Source organism: Quercus suber, unplaced genomic scaffold, assembly GCF_002906115.3.
Source record: "Quercus suber isolate HL8 unplaced genomic scaffold, Cork oak 2.0 scaffold_594, whole genome shotgun sequence".
Taxonomy (NCBI): Eukaryota; Viridiplantae; Streptophyta; class Magnoliopsida; order Fagales; family Fagaceae; genus Quercus; species Quercus suber.
In genome coordinates, this window is record NW_027070039.1 from 275,266 (window position 1) to 295,138 (window position 19,873).

A 19,873-nucleotide genomic window follows, 5' to 3' on the forward strand; every position below is an offset into this window, starting at 1 on the left:
TGAAAATTCTTTATTCTTTACTTTGAATCAGTATAGCTAAAAACAATTAAATAAAATATATCATATATTCAGTAATTAGATATATTTGGAATAATTCTTTACTTGAAATCAGTAATACAATAGAAATAAATACACAAAATAAAACAAATTAGGATAAGATTACTTACCTCAATCCAAAGCCTATTCAAAAAATTCTTGCAGTTTCCCAAGACCAATCCAATGTAAACCTTTTAGCAAACTAAATAAAGAATTTACTCCAAACATGTTTGTCACTTAGATCCTTGGACCTCAAATCTCATTGCCATCCAACACCACAAAGACAACAAAGCAAAGATGCTTTACACGTGAAAAGACTAAGTCCTTGAAAACCTTCAAGTAATTGGTATTGACTTCATCTTTTATCTATCAATAAGGAACCTTAATGACAAGTTAGTACTGCCCATAGTGGCCAACACACATCTAGTTATATTGCCCTCAATAAGAATCATGGAATAAAAGTGATGTGCTTTTAGTGGTGAAATTTTGCTTAACTAGACATATACTGGTTGGCTTCTTAGATAGGAGAAAAGATGAGGAGGGGGTTGGGGGGGGGGGGGGGTAACTCCTCTTAGAAAATCTTTAGTCGTAAAAAAGCAAAATCCTTAGGGTGGCTAGGTTTACATGATACAATTAGGGGGTAAATATTGCTAACTTCAATATGGAAAATTACTAAATTACCCCTTAAAATAAATCTCCTTTTTATTTATTTATTTTTTTGGAACCGGGTATTATAGTATGTAATGACTTTTGAGTTGGCATTCTATGGTCTTGACAGTTGGGCAATGATTCTACTACATGCCAGCTCTTACTATACGGAATAATTATTCTTACACCTGGTTTTATAATTTTTTGACTCTTATTATTGTGAGTTAACGAAAAATAATAGGTACATATGGGCCAAAAGTGTCAAAAAAAAAAAAAAACACATTGTTATAGGAGTTAACAAGTTATAAAATTAGGTGTATAATTGTGTGTATCTTTAAAATTATTCATTAAGTTCTTGACATTTGAGATCAAGTTCACAAGGAGTTTTAAAGTGAGAGACTGTATTGCTTGAAGTATAATTTGTTTCGTCTTCTTTAAAAAGTTATAATGACTTTTGAGCAGTGTTTGTAGTATATCTTTATGTTAGAACTTCATTCTTTTTCTCTTGTGTATGTGCGTTTGTATCTCAAAAATGAAAATAAATTGCATCAATTAAAATTGATTTTTTTTTTAATTGTAACTTGTTAGCTTTTAAAAAAATAAATTTATTATGATTTTTTTTTTTTGAAATTGCACAATATTCAGTTAAAAAAATATTTATTTATTTACTTTTGCTCATTTCCAATATAGTGAAATACGTTTGATTTTTCCTTAACGAAGGCATTCAAGCCTCATCAACATAATCCTTACTAGTTATGATGAATGTGATGAAGGTTGACTAGTAACCATGAAGACAATACAACTACAACATAAGCAACATAGCAACATGGTGGAATTTTGATACCAATTATGAAATCATTTGGCAAATGAGGAGCTTGACCAAGAAAATGATGAATGTGATAATGGTTGACCGGTTAGAATTCACATTTTCCAAGAAAAGAAAGGCATCAAAGAAAATTTTAAACTAAAGATTCTATTTGGTTAGGAGAATAAAATATAGATCATATTTACTAGGATTGTTAGAAATTGACTAGAGCTGACCTAACCAACCAGTGTTGACCCAACTGACCCGACTCTGGCACCGACTGACTGAGCCGACCTCGGCAATCGGATGGAGAATCCTTCTCCGACACCGATGCGGTGCTACCATCGGATTTGTAAATTCGAAACCGATATTTTTACCGAACCGACTGATACATGGGTTACACACACACACACACACATTGTTAGGTTCTAAAAGTTTAGAACAATTGGCAAACTGTGAGCACAAACTTGTATAAAAATAGATCTTAGAGTCTATAGGGTTTATTAGACAATGCTCAAGGTGCTGCAAGTTAGAATACAAGAAAAAAGAAACTATAGGTTCAAGAATTTGAAACATACTAGTTTCAACCGATCTAAAGACAGGTTCTACAGAATTTAATTAAAGCCCATTAGCCTATTAAGCCCATGAAGTGATTAGGGTTTCAGATTTATTTCACATAGTATTTAAAAGAAACCCTAAGACACGTTTTGTTATAACTTTGGAGGTACTCTTGTGAGATTTAAAAGGTGCTATGCCTTCTCCGTTCAAAGTCACTACTGAAAATCATTTTTATACTATTAGAACTGGTAGATCTAAAATTGTTGTATCAAGATCATACATAGCTAATGATTTAAACCTTCAAGGGTGTTCTTGGAGTCACAAATTGGAGAGTTTGTGTTGCTAAACCTTTGAGTGGGATCTCAAAATCACAAGTGTGGGAGTTTGTATTCAATAAATTCAGGATAGAAGAGTCTGTGGAGTCTGAACTGCATGTGGTCGTGTTAGTAAGTTCTACATGAGGTAGCTTTAGATTTAAGGTTTAAATCTATTGTAATCTTTCATTCTATCATAGTGGATTTGTTTATCTTGAGGATAGTTAGGTTAATTCGTCCTTAGGCTTTTACCTTAAAACGGTTGGTTTCATTGGTTTTCTTGAGTCATTATATTATTGTCTTCTTTACTTTTCCACACTAAGTAATATGTTTTCATGTGTTTAATCTAGATCTCATAATTAACCTAAGTAAATACTTGGCTAATTCATTAGGTTAAACGAATATGTTTTTAAGGGGTCTAAACAAACAAACCTATATTAAGTAATAAACCTTAATACGGTGTCGTTTGAACTAGTTTTTTTTTAATTTTTTTTTTTGACAAAACGATTCGTTTCACTTAGTAATTAAAAAAATCAAAATCAAAATGGCATCGTTTTGAGCTAGGTTTTCTTATTTCTACCCTAGTATAAATAGCTTATGTCTCTCACAGTCGCTCAACTCTCTTAGACCTTAGTTGCTCTATCTCTTGCTCTCGCCTCTTGTAGCTTGGCGGGCTCGCCATTCACCACCAGCTACTGCCTATCTCCGGTAACTCACTCACACACACATACACACATACTCTCTCTCTCTCTCTCTCTGAAAACGAAAAGTCTACTAACATTTTTTTTTCAGCATTTTGATTGTGAGGGAGATTGAGACTGAGAGAGTTCTCTCACTCTTCCATCCTTCACAGACAGGTAATCACTTTCAGCATTTTTATTTTAATCTTCAATAAGTTGCTTTGTGGGTACACAATAACCATTTTAATCTTTAGTAAGCTTTTTTTTCTTAATCTTCTTGGGCACACAGTAACCACTTCGTGGGTCATGGGTGAGACAATTTCAAAACTTTCTTACATGGTGAATGAAATTATGAAATTTAGAAAGATTTTTATGTGTGAACAGGTTGGATAAGTTTATGATGAAATTTGGACATATTTTTTATGATGAAATTTGGATAGATTTTATTGGACAAGTTTTTTATTTTTATTTTTTTATTGGTGGGAGGGCAGAAATTGCACCTGGACAGTTTTTTTTTTTTTAATTTTTTTTTAATTTTATGTGTGAACAGGTTGATGTGTTAAATATGAATAGGTATTTGTGAAAAATCTAAGTGGACATTTTCTTGATGTGTGAACCGGTTTGTGTGAATAGTTTGTATCAAGTGAACGTTTTGAATGAAATCTTGAATATGTTGTGTATTGGGCTTGAAAGCCCAATTTCTTTTTAAAAAGAAAACAAACATTTTTTTTAATATTTCAAACCGACCAAATCTATTAAATTGATTGCAAAAAACAGCACTGTTATAGGTCAGAAAACCGATCTTAAGTAGTATGCATCGGTTCTAATTATGAGAAAACCAATTTATATTGGTTCAGTGATAAATTTAGAGAAAAAAAAAAAGAAAGAGCTGACCGAACCACGCACAAGCCATTATTTACAGAGGATTTTACTAACTTAGAAAATATTTAATGTGATATTTAACGAAGAATACAAATAAATTATTTATTTTCTTCCTATTTCATTGCTCATTTGTTCTGTTGAAAAGAGATATATAGCATTTAGCAATAAGTTTAAACAAAAAATAAAAATAAAAACAAGGAAAAAACCTGTTAGTGTTAACCATATTACAACCTATAATGTATTCTAATGAAGACCAAAAAAAAAAAAAAAAAAACTCTCTCTCTCTCTCTCTCTGAAAACGAAAAGTCTACTAACATTTTTTTTTCAGCATTTTGATTGTGAGGGAGATTGAGACTGAGAGAGTTCTCTCACTCTTCCATCCTTCACAGACAGGTAATCACTTTCAGCATTTTTATTTTAATCTTCAATAAGTTGCTTTGTGGGTACACAATAACCATTTTAATCTTTAGTAAGCTTTTTTTTCTTAATCTTCTTGGGCACACAGTAACCACTTCGTGGGTCATGGGTGAGACAATTTCAAAACTTTCTTACATGGTGAATGAAATTATGAAATTTAGAAAGATTTTTATGTGTGAACAGGTTGGATAAGTTTATGATGAAATTTGGACATATTTTTTATGATGAAATTTGGATAGATTTTATTGGACAAGTTTTTTATTTTTATTTTTTTATTGGTGGGAGGGCAGAAATTGCACCTGGACAGTTTTTTTTTTTTTAATTTTTTTTTAATTTTATGTGTGAACAGGTTGATGTGTTAAATATGAATAGGTATTTGTGAAAAATCTAAGTGGACATTTTCTTGATGTGTGAACCGGTTTGTGTGAATAGTTTGTATCAAGTGAACGTTTTGAATGAAATCTTGAATATGTTGTGTATTGGGCTTGAAAGCCCAATTTCTTTTTAAAAAGAAAACAAACATTTTTTTTAATATTTCAAACCGACCAAATCTATTAAATTGATTGCAAAAAACAGCACTGTTATAGGTCAGAAAACCGATCTTAAGTAGTATGCATCGGTTCTAATTATGAGAAAACCAATTTATATTGGTTCAGTGATAAATTTAGAGAAAAAAAAAAAGAAAGAGCTGACCGAACCACGCACAAGCCATTATTTACAGAGGATTTTACTAACTTAGAAAATATTTAATGTGATATTTAACGAAGAATACAAATAAATTATTTATTTTCTTCCTATTTCATTGCTCATTTGTTCTGTTGAAAAGAGATATATAGCATTTAGCAATAAGTTTAAACAAAAAATAAAAATAAAAACAAGGAAAAAACCTGTTAGTGTTAACCATATTACAACCTATAATGTATTCTAATGAAGACCAAAAAAAAAAAAAAAAAAATCCCCTCACCTAATCTTTCCCTGTAAATGAAAATTTTCACATTGACTTCTCTTCAGCTTAAAGAAAGCTTAATTCTTTTGAGCACGACAAGCTGATAGAACCTTTTTGTACGAAAGAGCAATGTAAGAGCAACAAGAGACCCCAAAAATGCTACGGATGCCATGATCATAAAAGACAACCTAAAGCAATGGGTACCATAGCATGAGTCATCTTCACCCTTCGCTTCCTCGTCATAAATGTACCCAATTACTCTTACAGAGAAGATATAAGATCCCACAGGACTTGCTATGCCAATAGTGTTGAAAATAGTACCCACGTGCCTAACACCAAATAGTTCTGAAGAAATAGTTGGCATTAGTGACCATTGTGAACCATAACAAATGCCTACTAGGATTGAACCTACATATAGAGTTCCAGGTAAACCAGAAGCAACAACAAGGTGGCCAACACCCATTGTTGCCAGAGTAATAGCCATCAACAATGGCCTTGCCCAACCTCTTGTGTGAAGCAAATAATCTGATAAATAGCCAGCTCCAATACGACCAAGAAAATTCCATATGCTCCATAAAGAGACCAAATTTTTCGTCTCCATAGTAGTGTAATTGAGAGATTGACCAATTTGGCTCAAGTTATTTACCACAGCCACCCCAGAGCCCATTCCACAGACCATAGCAACAAACAATAACCAGAAGTTTATAGTGCACATTGATTGCCAAAGATTCGTGCCCTCTTCATCAGACAGAATTTTGTCATCTAAATCAGCATCAACTTGACCCTCTCCACCAGGCAATTCATCATATGCTAGAGGATTCTCCATTGAAGGATCATTCTCAAGGGACAATGTTTCTAGAAATTTCTTGTTGTCCTTTTGGGCTTTGATTGCTATTCCAAGAGGTGATGCAAGTAGAAGCAAAAGAAGTACAAAGTTGAAAATGCGTGCCCCCAATGGTAAACTAAAGATGTTTTCCAAAATGATTAGAATCATGAGATAACCAGCAATGATCAAAGCAACTATAGTGAAACCATTCAAGTGTTTCTGATCATTAGCAGTGTTAGATTTATGGATTCTCACAAAAAACATAAGAACAAGAGTGACGAACGTAGGCAACAGAGCAAGCGTCAGGAGGAAAATGCTTGGCTTGCCCTCCCAGAATGTGTCATACACTTGGATCACTATTGCTCCACTAATACCAAGAAAGCCCTGGCAAGAAAAGAAGTCAGAATGGCAGTGCAAAATACCTCATGCAAGAGCAGGGCAGAGCTAGAATTTTAAGATTGGGGAGCCAAATTATAATAACAAGAAAAAATGTTAACAAATTTAAGGTCATATAGGAAACATAAAAAGTTTGGAGTCATGCATATATTTCTTGCAAGATTAAACTAAAATATAAAGTTTTAACTTCAAAACTTTTTAACAATATTTTCACCCTTTGGGTAATTCCAAATTCAAGTTAAAATTGGAATTCCCAGTTTTAGCCTTAAGGGCATATTAGTGCACTGCCTTAACTTTTAACATAAATAGTAAATTCAAATTAAAGTCCATTCTTATTTTTCAAAATGATACCTAATAATGAACACTCATTTTGAGAGAGAAAAAGAAAAACAACAACAAAAAATAATAATAAACATTTGCCACTAATCCAAATATAACTAGTTTCAACTATGAATATACAAATCACTTTTGTTATGCCCTCTTTATTATTTCTCATATCTAATAGGTTTTTATCCATTAGGCTACCAAACATGTGTATCAACTTCAAAAACATTTTATTATTGTAATTTTGCAAACAGTTCCAAACGTTAAAAATCTTTTTAATCAAACCCCATTACAGCTAAAGTTTTGCTTCAACTACAATGCAAAGGAACCCTATAACTGGCACAAGAACTCGTGAGAAACACACCTTTCAAATATCTGGCTAACTGTTGTACAGATATACTAAACTATCATTTGGAGTCTTGGAGAGGACAATAAGTTTTGTTAAAAACAATATATGTTTGGTGGACTGTGGAATGGACAGAGGGGCCACTTCTGGTTTTTTAAGCTTTACCACCTGTGCATGCCTATAATTTAGATGTATAATTATTTTTGTTACCTCTTATATGTTATTATTATTATAATTATTATTATTATTTTTCCATATTTTTACATTTTAGATTCCTTCAAAATTAAATATAACATGTCTTATGACATTATATAAATTTCTTTGTAATCAATAGAAGGGAATCAATGTGACTTACTCATCTATAAACTTAAAATCACTATTTCTAATTCAAATAAATTTCACACTTGAAAATTAGTAGGTTAATTATTAACCATAAGCCCATAAAGTCGTTAATAATTTCATATCACTAAAACACCTTGACTCTTTTTGCAAAAAATTTATAGTTCCTCTAATTAGTTTGGATTATTGCGAAGGGAAATTCTTAGGTGACCTTTTAGTTTTACTGAATAGTAAGATATTAATACTTTAAAGTTACTAAAAATTACATACAATTTTACTGAAAGGTCACAGTTTTGACATCTTACTTATGTGTGATGAATAGGAAAGCTTACAGAATTTTCAGTTTTACAATTTACTGGAGAAAATGATTTTCACGGATCAAATTATGATTTGGTAAATAAAACCGAAGCCAGCCACCATAAAAAGTCGCTCCATATAAGACAAAATGACCCGTGACCCCAACAGAAGTATATTGGGTTAGCCAGGATTGATTCGGATTTATACTCTAGTCTCTTCTTCTTCTTCTTCTTCCTTTTTTATTTTTTTTATTTTTTTATTTTATTTATTTATTTATTATTTTTTTTGGAGAAAGTACTCTAGTCTTTTCAATGAAGAAAATATGGATTCCAATATCCTCTCCCACTTGTAAAAAAGAGTTTTTAAAGAAAATTATAATTTAATAATACTGCCTGATTTTTCTCTCTCTCTCTATATTTATCTGCTCGTTGTTTAAAAGCAGTAACACAAAAAACAACAAAAGATTTATTTATTTTAATTTACTTTAATATATATATACACACACAAGCTGGAAAGAGAAACTCTCATAAACACGTTATTGATAAATACGTTTTCATTTATTTATTAAAATAAAAAATTACTGGCTGGAAAGACTCAAATTCTAAACATGAAAGACAAATTCTAGTACCGGGCCTTTGTCTCAATTTTGATTAGTCAAATTATAAGCAGCGGATAAAAAGTAGCAAGCTTATATGAAAGTGACCGAAAATTAATTAAGCATTTTTTGAGTATAATAGCATAGTTTTCTCTCTTACGTTCATAATGAATTTCACTAATTAATGTGAAAAGAGTAATTATCATGTTATCATAATTTGATAATTTTTAATAATTATCATCGCGCACTTTTAATGCTGTGGTCACTTTACAAGTATGTGTGGTGGTCGTTTTACAAGTACAAGTACTTGTAGGAGTATGGAACAAGAGCCAAGATTCAAGACTCTATAAGCGAACTTCACGCCTATATACACTTAGATTATGTTAAAAAGAAAAAACTTTATATTATATAAGAAAAGAAAAGAAAAAGATAATCCCTAATAATTACTCATGTATGTTCCCAGAATTACTTCTGGAATCCACTCCATGTATAATGGATTGCTCAAAGAAAATCAAATCAATAATAATATCTAGTTTTACGGTCAATTTCACATCACAATGTGATTCACTGTGAGTGAAGGGTCCACATGTAAAAACCAAAAACGTCCACCACAAACAATCCGCTCACAATTGAAGTTTGAAAACGTAGCCTTGTCACGTGTGGTGGAATTAGGTTTGTAAGCTGGGTCCTAGAATTAATGAATACTACCAAAGAACAGAGGGTACCTTCATGATCCCCACAATGGTCCCCCCAGAATGAGGGAAGTTCTGCACACCGGACACCATATTGGCCGTCGTAAAGAAAGTCATCGAATGAGAAGACAACAGCATGAACAAACACATCACCGCCACCGGTGGCCGTCGGACCAACCCGACCACACAAGCCCACATCATGAAATACCCAACAAAGTTCTGGATCGCCCCCGCCAGGTGGACCACCCATGGCCCACCCCTGTGGGAGTTATTACCGTTACTATTACGGTTATTGCCCACTGCCACGGCGGAGTAGAGCATCCCAGCCAGTACCCCGGCGTTGCTGCCAATATCCTTGAACACGGCCACGGTGTCGAGCGTTGATTGGTCGTAGCCTTGGCTCGATTTCAGAGCTGAGGAGTAGATGCTGAAGGTGTATGCACCGACGCTACACTGGATCCATATGCCTGCCACCGTGGCTATCCATTTGCTACTACTCATCAGACTCAGCCTCTCCTCCATGGGATCTCCTTCTTCATGCAATTCTTTCTTTGCTATCTTTCTTTATTTATTGCATTTGCCTTTACTCAATACGTTTGTTTTACGCTTCAAAATAAAGGAGTGGCTTTTATGGGTGGCTGTGAGTCAGTGTACGAGGGTACGACCCAGTAACCCACCACAGTTTCCTGTGAAATTATTTACAGAAAGTAGCCAATTAGGCCCACCAGACCATAAAAATATGCTCAAACATTTGCTGTAAAATTAAGAGACTGTTTGGCCACTTTTTTTTATCACTCAATTTTCGTCACTCATCACTCATAACTCAATACTCATCACTCATTATCCATCACTCTAAAATTAATACCCGTTTGACACATCACTCATTTTCCATCACTCAATATTTTTTACACTATTTGTAGGCCCCATTTCTGTCACCACTGCAACTTTTTTTTTTTTAGAGTACCCACAAACCCGAACCCAAAAAAAAAAAAAAGAAGAGGAAGAACAGGGGAGACGTGAACCCAGGTGAAGAAGGAAAAAAAAAAGAAAAAAAAAAAAGGAAACTTTTTTTTTATAATCACATGTGAGCTTGAATTTTATCTCACAACAATGTTGACCTATGATCTAGACAATTGGTATTTAACTATTTCTAGCAATATACGCTTGAGCCTAGCTAGATATCTAAATTTGTTGATTAGTTTCATATATATTGCTTGTCATTCCCTCTTTGGGAAATTTCCCATTCACAAGCAAATTTGTGTGTCAACTGTCAACTGAATTCGAACAGTGACCTGCATAACTTAACTTGTAAGAAATATTGAATCATATGACAAAGAATGCTAACTGTATTTAGAAAGGATGAAAAAATTCATGATAATGTATTTGGCTTTTATTTATTTATTTATTGAAATATTATATCTACAACATTTTCACAACAAATCCTAAATGATAAGTTGTTATTAAATAGTAAAAAAATTATGTCAATAATAGACCTAGTTACAAGTCAATTACAAACCGCTACCTATGAATTGTTATGAAAATGTTGTGAACGTAACTTTAATTTTATTTTTTATGAGACAAAAGTGACTTTAAAGTTTAAACAAATAAGTTGGCTTCAAACAATCAAACTAAACACACGCAAGAGATAATGAATGAGATTCTAACACATAAACACCACAACCTCTAATTAAAAGTTATCGTAACTGTTAAAAAAATGTGGGACAAGTTATACTACACACTTAAGACTTTTTCGTTATTTTTAGGCTTGAATATCTGATTTGTATGCTTGCCTAGGCTTCGTAGCATAATAGCATAATATTTGAAGTTTGAAATTTCATAGGTGGCCAGGCTTCATAGAATATATAGGTCCTATATATTTATAATGGCAAAATGCTACTTGCAAGTCATGATAAGTAGGTTTTCTAATTAGAGGAAGATTTCATCAAATTTGGGACTCTTAGTGTGTGTTTGGCAAATATTATTTTTTCCAACTTATTTTACTATTCAACTTATTTTTGCTATTATTTATGGGCCCCACTGGATTTTTTGGTACTATTCATAAGTCTCACTGTACTATTTCAGCTAATTATAGTACTTTCAACAAAAAAATTTCAGTTTCAGTAAAATAAGCGGATCCCAAACATACCCTAATCAATCTTGAGATATGTACGGATTATATATTTTAATCTAGTAGTCCTAAACAATATACGAAATGTGTGTTTGGATACCACTAATTTTGCTGAAACTGAAAAATTATTGATAAAAGTAAGATAGATAAAGGTAAAAATTAGTTGAAATAGTACAGAGGAACCTATGAATAATGCTAAAAAGTACAATGGAGCTCATGAATAGTAGTAAAAATATGTTAAATAGTGAAATAATTTTAATTTTTGGGGTGTATTAGGATACCGTTTATTTTGCTGAAATTGAAAATACTGTAAATAAAAGTAAAAGTTAATTGAAATAGTATAGTGAGATCCATAAATAGTGCCAAAAAGTATAATAGAGCTATAAATAATAATAAAAATAAGTTATATAGTAAAATAATTTTCATTTTTTATCTTAATCCAAACACACATATAATCTCTATCCAAACGCAAACGAATGGTTTGTCTTTTACGTTTATTTGCTCCAACTGCGTTGGAAATTTATTGCTTTTGGGCACCTTGAAAGTCGAAAGAGGGACAATATTAAAATCAAATATAATATTATAATCTAGTGTGCATCACATGTATGCATCACGTGCATATTTGAATTTGATGCAGACTTTAGAGTAATACTAATCTTTTGCTCCGATAAAAAATAATAATAATAATAATAAAATAAGGCTTTTACACTTTTTATAATTCTCGGGCTTGAAGCCTTGAATCCCCATTGTCCAGAAGCATTTCAAATTGGATGTAGATTGCAGAGTTTAGAGTAAACTCTTACACATTATATACGTGTTAAGATTCTCGGGCTTGGATTCCCATTATCTATAAACATTTTAAAATTCAAACAAATATATTTTACATCTACGTATTTATGCTGTTGTTTCATTGTACAAGGTGAATTTTTTTTGGTAATAATCAATTCAAATTATAAGAATTTTACTGCTTATAGACAAAAGTGGGAGGATCCTCTATCGAATCCTCAAATTTTCTTCAATTTTTATTTAGATGTAAGACATATATAGTATTTAAAAATCAATAAAAATAAACAAACTAAAAGTGAGAGAATTAAAAGATTCAATATCGGAGGGGTTCCTTTCCCAACAAAAGCCTCCCTCTGCTTCATTTTCTTAACAATTCTAATAAGACATGTTAGAGCATTCGCATCAGCTCAGGTATAGTCTTCTAAAATACATACACAGTGTAAATTTTACACATTTTGAGCAAAAAAACACCCACATCAGTGGATGTAAAAATTTGTAAATTCGGCCATATTTTTCCAAGAGCTACAGTACCCGTGTATATTTACACGGGTACTGTAGCTCGTGTATATATTAAAATAATATATACCGTTCGCACCAATTTTTCTCTCTCTTCCCTGTGCTCAACAACCTCAGCTCCTCCTCATCTTCTTTTCCTCAGATGCACACAAACAAACTCACACACAAACACATCCATACAGACAACTCAACTCAGATACACTTGCTAAAAAAAAAAAACAGAGATACATGAGCTAGGGAGATCGGAGCTGTGGATCGGTGCAGCTGTGGATCGGTGCTTGTGATCGGAGCTTGTGATCAGAGCTAGGAAGACCGGTGCTTGTGGATCGGAGTTAGGGAGATCGGAGCGTGATCGGAGCTAGGGAGACCGGCTTGTGGATCGGAGCTAGGGAGACCGGCTTGTGGATCGGAGTTAGAAAAAATGGGAGCTGTGGAGAGATAGACCGAGAGGGAGACGAGATGGGTATGGAGAGGTGATCGAGAGGGAGACGAGATGGGTATGGAGAGATAACCGAGAGGGAGACGAGATGGCTATAGATTGCTATAGAGAGATGACCGAGAGGGAGAGAGATAACCGGAGCGGAGCGGTGTTTGTGATCTGGAAAGGAAGGCCAGAGAGATGGAGAGAGTGAGAGAGTGAGAAATCAGAAAATGGGTATTGAGAAAGAGAGAGGCGCGTATTTAAGAGAGTTGGTAGGAGTTGGTTGGTGAGAAATAATAAAAAAATAGAGTATAATGTATATTTTATTGGAATAACTTGTAAAATAAATGAATTGATGTAGGTGTTTTGTAAAAGTGGATGTGTAAAATAGAAAAAGTAGGTTTTTAGTGTAAAAATAGATGTGTAAAATACACATATTGATGTGAATGCTCTTATAAACATTGTGCAGCACGGTATCCACTTGGAAAATCGTTTAAAAAGGAGAGTTTTCTGAGAAGTTTCCGAGAGTAAACTTTTTCCCTTTTTTTTTTTACTATAGAGAGATGACCGAGAGGGAGAGAGATAACCGGAGCGGAGCGGAGTGGTGTTTGTGATCTGGAAAGGAAGGCCACAGAGAGATGGAGAGAGTGAGAGAGTGAGAAATCAGAAAATGGGAAGTGAGAAAGAGAGAGGCGCGTATTTAAGAGAGTTGGTAGGAGTTGGTGAGAAATAATAAAAAAATAGAGTATAATGTATATTTTATTGAAATAACTTGTAAAATAAATGAATTGATGTAGGTGTTTTGTAAAAGTGGATGTGTAAAATAGAAAAAGTAGGTTTTTAGTGTAAAAATAGATGTGTAAAATACACATACTGATGTGAATGCTCTTATAGGTTACTTGGGCAGTTGGGTATTATAGTTGTACCACTGATTGCTTAGTTTTAGTTATGCTTGCATTGCACTCTTTCTTCCATAACGTAATTTCCAACAACAAGTGCAGAAGGATGAATGGGGTTAATTTCAAATTTTGGCCCCTCTTTCTGATGGCAATTCCACTCACGTAGCGTGTAATTCCCACTACTTTCATAAGAGCATTTATATAAAAAACGTGAAAAATGTTAAATCCTAATTTTAGCTCTTATTCTCTTAAAATATCATTCACATCAAGCATGTTATTCTTAAAATTTTTGACATCTTTGCTACTGTGGAATGTCATCTTTGACATCCTATTGTAGCAAGTTGATAGATTTTTTTATTATTATTTTTTCTTTTTCTTTCTCTCACTCTCTTTTGTGCTGTGTGCCTGTGCCTCTCTCCGCTACTTTCTTTCTCTCACTGGATTAAAATAAATAATATTTTAATAAAGTGGTAAAAAAATAAAACTTTTGATGTTGGGTATATTATAAAGTGGAGTGTTAAAATATATAAAATAGTATTTTGAGATGCTAAATGTTGTATTTTTTTGACATGTTTGATGAGAATCTTGTGGATATATATATATATATATATTTTAAAGTGAATTTAAACTCTTACATTTCTATCATAAAAAATTAGAATATCATTGAACCTTAAAATTATTAGAAAATTACATGATAATTACAATCTAAAAAATAGATAATTAAATAGTTTAGAATTCAAAATTGAAGTCCAAAGTTTAGGTTACAAAATGGGAAGGTTTTACGCACTAATTTTAATCTGACTCGAAAGTCAGTCTGCTAGAATTTAATGGTCATACCATTTTATGCAAAATCATGCAGTCAATATATATCATGCTATCATAATATGAATGAACAATGAACATATATTATCAAAGATAACCTTAACGTGCATCATGTTCATCACGTTATGTTTATCTCTAATATCAGGTTCACAGTTCATATTAGAATCACAGATAATCATTTTATAATCTGATTGGTCATGCATGCTCATCACACACACACATATATATTACATCCTATTTCATCATATGGTAATCATATATATTTTAAACACATGCTCATTCATAATTCAGCCCATATTATTTAAAAAATAAAAAAAGAGAGAGAACATGTCAAAATTAGCATATTAATCCCTAAACACCATTAAGAAGAGAAATGAGAAAAGTTGAGATGAGAGAAGACAAACAAGAGAGAAGAGAGAATTAGGGAGAGGAGAGAGAGAATAGAGGCCTAAATGACTAATAGATGGGGATAGACCTTACTGTGTTTAAAGAACAAGTTGGGATTAGGAACTAAGTTAGTCGATTTTAAAATATCTTAGACCTAGTTGATATCAGCTTAAACCTCAAGGCAGGGAACTAAAATTTATCCTTATTTTTATTTTTTCAATTTCAACTGTTTAAGATGCGCATTCCGTATGTTTCAAGGATTCCAACCCTTTAAGGTATCTACTTTTAATGTGATGTTTTTTTAAGTACTCCAACAACTTAATGTATCCATTCTTAATGATACTTGTCCCTTCTTATACCAGGGAACCTACGATATGAGGGCCCATCTTACAAAAAGAGTAGCGCACTTGAAAGCAAATATAAATGGAGCGAAAAAAGGGCACTTCAACGCAAGAAACAGTATGGCCTTAGCTATGGCCTTGTAGACAAAGTTTACATATTTACTTCTCATCATTTTAAAGAATGCTTTAATCTTCTGAGCATATAGAACCTCTTAGTGCGTTGGAACAATGCAATGGCAAAAAGAAATCCTAGGAATGCCAAGGATGCCATGATAAAAAAAGATAACATAAAGCAACGTCTCCCAAAGCAGGAGTGATCTTCACCACCTGCTTCCTTATCGTAAATATAGCCAATAACCCTAACAGAGAAAATATATGATCCAACAGGACATGCTATGGCTATAGTGTTGAAAATAGTACCCATATGCCTAACACCAAATATGTCCGAAGTGATTGTAGGCATTAATGACCACTGCGAACCATCACAAATACCCATTAGAATTGAACCCACATATAACATTCCAGGAAATCCAGAAGCAATAACTAGGTGGCCAATAACTATTGTTGCTAGAGTAATAGCTATGAACAACGGCCTAGGCCAGCCTCTTGTGTGTAGTAAATAATCCGATAAATACCCAACTCCAACACGACCAAGACAATTACATATACTCCATAAGGAGATCAAATTATTCGCCTCCACGGTATTGTAATTGAGAGATTGTCCGATTTGGCTCAAGTTGTTCATCACAGCCTGCGTAGAGCCCATTCCACATACCATTGCAATAAACAACAACCAGAAGTTTACAGAGCACATTGCTTGCAAAAGATTCATACCACCCTCTTCATCAAACAGAATTGTGTGATCTAAAGCAACATTAACTTGAGCCTCACCACTAGGTAGTTCATGATATGCTAGATCCTTTGCTAAAAAAGTCTTAGACGAGGAGCCCATTGACTCGGGGTTATCCATTGAAGGATTACTCTCAAAGGAAAACATCTCTAGAAGTCTCTTCGAATCATCCTTCTGGGCTTGGATTGCAATTCCAAGAGTTGATGCAAGTAGAAGCAAAAGAAGTATAAACTTGAAAATGTGTGCCCATAATGGTAAACTGAAGATGTTTTCCAAAACTGTTATAATCATGAGATAGCCAGCAATGATCAGAACAACTGCAGAGAAACAATTCAAGTACTTTTCATCGCCTCTGTTTGTTTTATAAATTTTCACCAAAAGCATAAGCACAAGGGAGATGAATGTAGGAAACAGAGCAAGCATTAGAAGGAATGTGTTTGGCTCGCCCTTGTAGAATGTGTCATATACTTGAATTAGTATTGCTCCACTAATACCAGCACATCCCTGACAAAGAGAGAAGGTAATACTACAGGCATAGCATAGCATAGCTCAAGCAAGAAGGATTACAAAAAAAGCCACCCTTTTTTTTTATTCGTAAAAGAAGTAATTTTTATGTCTAGTTTAAGCAATCATTTAACTAGAATTAATTAGAAGTTTCATGAAGACCATGACTTTCCACATAAAAAATACAATTCTTAATTAGCTTGATCATTACAACAGGAAAAACATAGTGATATTGTCAAGAATTTGGTCATAATACGTATGATTAATAAAGTCTAATAGTATAGTAAAACCGCCGCACGCATTTGGTGCGATGATCACTTTACAAGTATAAGTGTTTATAAAGTGTAGGGTGTAGGGGTAAGGGTCGGGGTTCAAGTCTCTAAAAGAGAGCTTCACATAAATATATACTTAGATTAAGTTAGAGTAAAATTTCTATCTTGAATAATATATATATATATATATATATATATAGTAAATTGTTGCCATTTCTATCTTGAATAATATATATATATATATATATAGTAAATTGTTGCCAAAAATCATTTTTAACTTTTGCTTCAATCAATAAGGAGGTTATGATCTAAAATTTCAGACAGTTTTGGGTAGAGAGTGGAATGATTATGAATTATGGGCCGGTCACAAGTCAAAAACGAATTTTATTTCCAAATAACATTAAATATTAAAAAATTTAGTTAGTTGACACGTTTCAAAACAATGTTGAAAACTAGCATCTTGAGTGTATCTCGAGTGTCTAAAACTCGAGTTCCAAGATAAAAATTGAGTTTTTAATTCTCGACTTGTGAAAATCGAGTTTTTAAGACTTGAGTTTTACTTCTTCTTCCTCGCGTTCTTCGGAGTGTTAGATCGTTCTTCGTTCTTCTTCTTTGTTCTTCGACGACAGATCTGAAGACCAGGTTGTGCCTCTTCAAATCGTCTCTTTGTTCTTCCTCTTCAAATCATCTCTTCGTTCTCCAGATCAGATCGTGCTTTCTCTTCAGATCGTGCCTCTTCAAATCATTCTTCCTCTGTTTTTTCTTCAGATCTCCAAGTTGGAACTCGGGTCTCTAAGACTCGAGATCTATAGATTGAAATCGAGTCTATAAAACTCAAGATGCTAGTTTCCAACATTCTTTCTAGCGCATCTTAACTTATGATATATTCCCTCCTCACTATGTTATTTTGCACATTCCCTCAGTCAAAAACTTTTTTAACTCTTCACTAGGATGTATTGCATATATATTGTTTGTGGACAAGTTTTGTTTTGTTTTTGTTTTTTTATAACCAGTAAAGCTGTGATTTACTTTATGGTGAGCATCACGATTAAAGCGAAGAGCTTTCTAAATAAGAAAAGTGATCTCTTGTATTGAATGCTCATAATACATGGGCCACATGTACATAGGTGTAAGAATCCCACAAATTGTGAGATATCTATATATTCTATATAGGAAATATCTTCTTTTATTTAAGACTTTAGTCATGACAACATTCAAAAGATGGTTAATCTCAGAAATTGATTATGATAATTCTAAGGTTAAAAAAAAAAATACACACATAATAAAGAGGAAAGGGGGTTTTAACACAAAAACATACCACAAATTCTTCCCAAAATGATAATTCTAAGTTCATTAGCTTAATACTAGCTAAAGGCCTTGTAGCTGAATTAGCACTTTTCCATGCACAAAGTGTTTGAGGGTCTAAGGCGGAAAGGGTTCGAGTTGCGGGGTTAGCAGCATATTATAATTATATCTCAAAAAACAAAAAGAAGCTTAATACTAAATAATTGGAAAATTTGGATAGTGATTTGAATGAAGATTTAAGTCATCCCTTAATGATTCTAAGTAATAAAAAAAAAATTCTCCTCCTATTTTTTTTTTTTTGAAAAACAAACTAACTATTAAACACACATATATACACTTAATTACACTCTTTTATAAAGTTCAAACACGTTACTTAATCCAAATTACCACTACAAAAGGCGTAACTCTAATCATTATTATATATAATAATTAAGAAAAGTATACATACCCAATTGAGGTGCGATATGATTGCATCACAACACACACACACACACACACACACACACACACACACACATATATATATATATATATTAGTTAGATATACCAACTTGTAAAGAAAAATGCTTACTCAATTTATTAACTTCATATGGGCAATCATAGAAAAGTTTAAAGATATATGTATGATGTATGTACCTTCATGATGCCCACAATGGTCCCACTAAATTGAGGGAAGTTTTGCACACCAGTGACAACGTTGGCCGTGTTAAAGAAAGTCATAGAATGACTGGACAACAACATGAACAGACACATCACCGGCAACCTAGGCCGTTCGATTAATCCAACGACAGCAGCCCACATAAGGAAATACCCAAAGAAGCCCTGGATCGCTCCTGCCAGGTGGACCAACCATGGCCCACAAAAACCAGAGTAATTATTGCGTGTTACGGCGGTGTATAGTACCCCAGATAGTACCCCAGCGGTTGAGCCCATGTCTCTGAAAACAGCCACGGTTTCGAGCGTTGATTGGTCGTAGCCTTGGCTTGATTTAAGAACTGAGGAGTAGACACCGAAGGTGTATGAACCGCTGCTACACTGGATCCATATGCTTGCCACCGTGGCCACCCATTTGTTGCTCAGCCTCTCCGCCATTTTTTTTTTCTTTTCTCTTTGCTCTTAGATTTTTTCTTTCTTGCCTTAACAATCTAGACAAGTTATATAATCCTAAAGTAGTGTTAGCTTAAAAGGATAACCCAGTCAATGTGTGTATGTCTATGTCCTGCGAAATATTTTTTTATTATAGTGTTGAATTATTAGCTGGAGTCCTCTAAGAATATTCTTCCACACCTATATCATTTGTCTTATATATAAATATATAAAATTTTTTTTTTCTTCTAATTAGCCCATTATTACGGCAACAATCAAAATCTAATTAGCCCATTATTACGGCAACAATCAAAACTCTTTAGTTTGGCTTTGGATAGCAATTATTCAGCGTCTTTCTTTTCTTTTCTTTTCTTTTTTTTTTTTTTTTTCGCACACGTTTGGGGGACAAACGGCTACTGTTTATAAACAGTAGCCGTATTTTGTTGACTTTTCAG

The 19,873-nt window shown here is 33.2% G+C and overlaps 2 protein-coding genes across 2 annotated transcripts; both read right to left on the reverse strand.

Moving 5' to 3' along the window:
• Positions 1 to 5,052: 5,052 nt before the first annotated feature.
• Positions 5,053 to 10,084, reverse strand: LOC112039796 (protein NUCLEAR FUSION DEFECTIVE 4). Its single transcript, XM_024072704.2, has 2 exons — positions 9,135 to 10,084; positions 5,053 to 6,496 (listed from the first exon to the last, which is right to left on the reverse strand). The coding sequence occupies exons 1-2, from the start codon at positions 9,621 to 9,623 to the stop codon at positions 5,348 to 5,350; spliced, it is 1,638 nt and encodes a 545-aa protein (XP_023928472.1). The 5' UTR covers positions 9,624 to 10,084; the 3' UTR covers positions 5,053 to 5,347.
• Positions 10,085 to 15,484: 5,400 nt separating this feature from the next.
• On the reverse strand, positions 15,485 to 19,532 carry LOC112039737 (protein NUCLEAR FUSION DEFECTIVE 4). The gene is made up of 2 exons (XM_024072642.2): positions 18,969 to 19,532; positions 15,485 to 16,755 (listed from the first exon to the last, which is right to left on the reverse strand). The coding sequence occupies exons 1-2, from the start codon at positions 19,422 to 19,424 to the stop codon at positions 15,571 to 15,573; spliced, it is 1,641 nt and encodes a 546-aa protein (XP_023928410.1). The 5' UTR covers positions 19,425 to 19,532; the 3' UTR covers positions 15,485 to 15,570.
• Between the last annotated feature and the right edge of the window lie 341 nt (positions 19,533 to 19,873).

Excerpts from the sequence above, each read along its gene's own strand:
- LOC112039796 (XM_024072704.2), bottom strand. The coding sequence starts at position 9,623 with ATGGAGGAGAGGCTGAGTCTGATGAGTAGTAGCAAATGGATAGCCACG. Across the intron at positions 6,497-9,134 it reads CCATTGTGGGGATCATGAAG|GGCTTTCTTGGTATTAGTGG; the intron begins GTACCCTCTGTT and ends TTTTCTTGCCAG.
- LOC112039737 (XM_024072642.2), bottom strand. The coding sequence starts at position 19,424 with ATGGCGGAGAGGCTGAGCAACAAATGGGTGGCCACGGTGGCAAGCATA. Across the intron at positions 16,756-18,968 it reads CCATTGTGGGCATCATGAAG|GGATGTGCTGGTATTAGTGG; the intron begins GTACATACATCA and ends TCTCTTTGTCAG.